The sequence below is a fragment of the Propithecus coquereli genome, unplaced genomic scaffold, assembly GCF_000956105.1.
Source record: "Propithecus coquereli isolate 6110/MARCELLA unplaced genomic scaffold, Pcoq_1.0 Scaffold129, whole genome shotgun sequence".
Lineage (NCBI taxonomy): Eukaryota > Metazoa > Chordata > Mammalia > Primates > Indriidae > Propithecus > Propithecus coquereli.
The window spans coordinates 2,737,037-2,739,703 of NW_012137080.1; the positions used below are offsets into that span (position 1 = coordinate 2,737,037).

Sequence of the window (2,667 nt, forward strand, 5' to 3'; positions counted from 1 at the left end):
TTACTGCACACAAAAAAAGTCAGAAATATTTTTAATAAAACCATTTACATTTTAAATATGTGACAAAATTCAGACTGGAACTTAAAATCAGTTTATTCACTAAACTTTTGGGCTTGGTATTTATAATGGTAGTGGTTGTTCAAATTGTTGGCCTTATAAGTCAACATCTAAGATCAGTGTGAAAACCTTATATGCATTTTTCCCTTAAAGAGAAATAATTAGAAGTACTAAATGTTCAATTTTACAAACCTAGAAAAGAGAAGATTTCTGATAGTGTAAGAAACCAGACACTCCCACCTTCACTAGCTAAATCCTATGAGAAGTAAAACAGGTGGTGAAAGATCAAATTTTAGCCTCCTCCATCCTCATCACAGTAGTACTCAGTCTTACCTGTGGGAGCCACCCTTCCCAGAAGCAATGGTTTCAGTTCAGATGGTGGTTCTATTTAATGTGACAATGTAAGACGTAGCAATATTTTCCCAATATCCTGCCAAGACTCAGCTAATTGAAATACAGCACAAGGCTAGAATCTGAACCCAGGGATTCAGCATCTAAGCCCAGTTTTATTTCTGAGAGAAATATTTCTCTATAATCTTCTATATCCCTATAAAACGGCTTCCTCAGTTCAGATTCTTCATCAGAACATTTCTTTTTTTCAAATGGTGACCCGGAAGTTGATTTGGTTTGCAATAAGTGGTTATGAAGCTATTTCTGGAGCATGTGTCGAAGCTTGGGAAACAGTTTTAATGCATTCTGTGTTGTCACTTCTATGACTTCTTCTACTGAGACTCCTTTCACCTGGGCAATATATTCTGCTGAAATGGAAATGTTCCAGGGCTCATTCCGTACCTGAAACAGAACAAAGCAGATGCTAAGTCAAACATAACACCCAAAGGAAGCAGATCCTTGGAGACTGTAGATAAAACAGCAAAAAATGAATTGGTAAAAATAACTAATGAGCTCCCCCTTTTTATGGGGGGATCAGGGGTGGGGGGAGGCATGCCTGCAATTTCAACTGTAAGTCTATGTTGTTCCTAAAAAGAACCCTGGGGTATTAATTAATTGAAGTCCCTACCTCCTAGCATATGAAGCACTATTTATTAATACATACAGAGGTTCACCACATAAAAGCCAGTTATGAAATAATGTGTTCAGGCTAATCCTATTTTTGTGAAATATATATATACACATATATGAATATAAAAAAGTCTAGAAGGACATATTTATTTAGTGTTTTCTGTGGGCAAGGCATTGCTCTAAGATTTTCATGGAATTGCTCATTTAATCCTCAAAAATAACTCTATGACTTAGGTCAAAGAGTAACTATAGTAACTTAGGTACTATTATTATTAGCATTCACTTTTTTATAGATAAGAAGGGATCCTAAACAGCCAGTAAGTAGCCCAGCTAAGATTTATTAGAGTTTATGCTCTTAGCTACTACAGTATAGTGGTAACCTCTGGGTGGTAAATGACTTATTTTCTTGTTTATGATTTTTTGTTTTCTAACTTTCTAGAACAAACACATTTTACTTAACAAAAAGCATATCTGGCTGAACAAATTCATTTATTCAATATAAGTTGATTATCCCTTATTCAAAATGCTTGGGACCAGAAGTATTTTGGATTTTGAATTTTGGAATATTTGCACATACATAATGAGATGTCTTGACAATGAGACCAAGTCCAAACATGAAATTCATTTTTTTCATACATACCTTATACACATAGCTTGAAGGTAATTTTATAAAGCATTTTTAATAATTTCGTGCATGAAACAAAGTTTATGTTAAGTACTTATACGTGGAATTTCCATTTGTGGCATCATGTTGATGCTCAAGAAGTTTCAGATTTTGGAGCATTTCAAATTTCAGATTTTTGGAGGGATGCTCAACCTATACCTACTTTGCACAAGGCACTATGCCAGAGACTCACAATTTTCATCAAATCAACCAACACAAACATAAAATTGAGTTTCAACAGCATTCAACATTTATTCTTGTTTAGGGAGAAAAATGCTAGGTCCTTTTCTTTCCATTTTACACTAATTAGGAAGGCAATTCTGTACCATTCTGTCCTATACCCAAATAGAAAAAATTAGAGTTCTGATCCTCTACTTTGTCATTCTTCTGTCTTTTACATTCTTACACACAAGCTGATTTATAAAAAATATGTAATTAATTAGACATCAACTAGCAAAATTGATATTGCAATCATACATAATCATAGTTTGTTAATAATCACATAATAATTGCTACTGCTCCCAAACCTCTGAATTTTGAGTGCCAGTTCTCTGAATTTGGTAGGCATGGATACACAGATGTGATGAGCGGTCAGAGCACTTATTAAACTGCACATTGGAAGGTCATTGTACTAGGCACTGTCTAAAGCAAATAAAGCAGATACTGTGGCTTCCTTTCAGAAAATTATAACTTAAAAGACTAGCAACGTGAAAGAGCATGAAATTTAAAATATGATTCTTTGTGGCCTATGATCAAATGAGATACTACAGCAAAGATCACATAAATAAATCAAAGACTATATCAATACGTACACTGAAAGAAACAGAACCATATTATAACATGATAATTAAAAAAAGAAAAATGAACATTTATTAAGCACCTATTATATACCCGAGACTGCTAGGTATTTTCACATACATTACTTC

The 2,667-nt window shown here is 33.8% G+C and overlaps 1 protein-coding gene across 1 annotated transcript in view; it reads right to left on the reverse strand.

Annotated features, from left to right (window-relative positions):
• TATDN3 (TatD DNase domain containing 3) overlaps nt 1-2,667 on the reverse strand; it is a 34,351-nt gene that overhangs the window by 1,332 nt on the left and 30,352 nt on the right. The window contains exon 6 of the mRNA XM_012638324.1: nt 2,152-2,154. Within this exon, the coding sequence (XP_012493778.1) occupies nt 2,152-2,154 (3 nt within the window). The remainder of the gene's footprint in view (nt 1-2,151; nt 2,155-2,667) is intronic.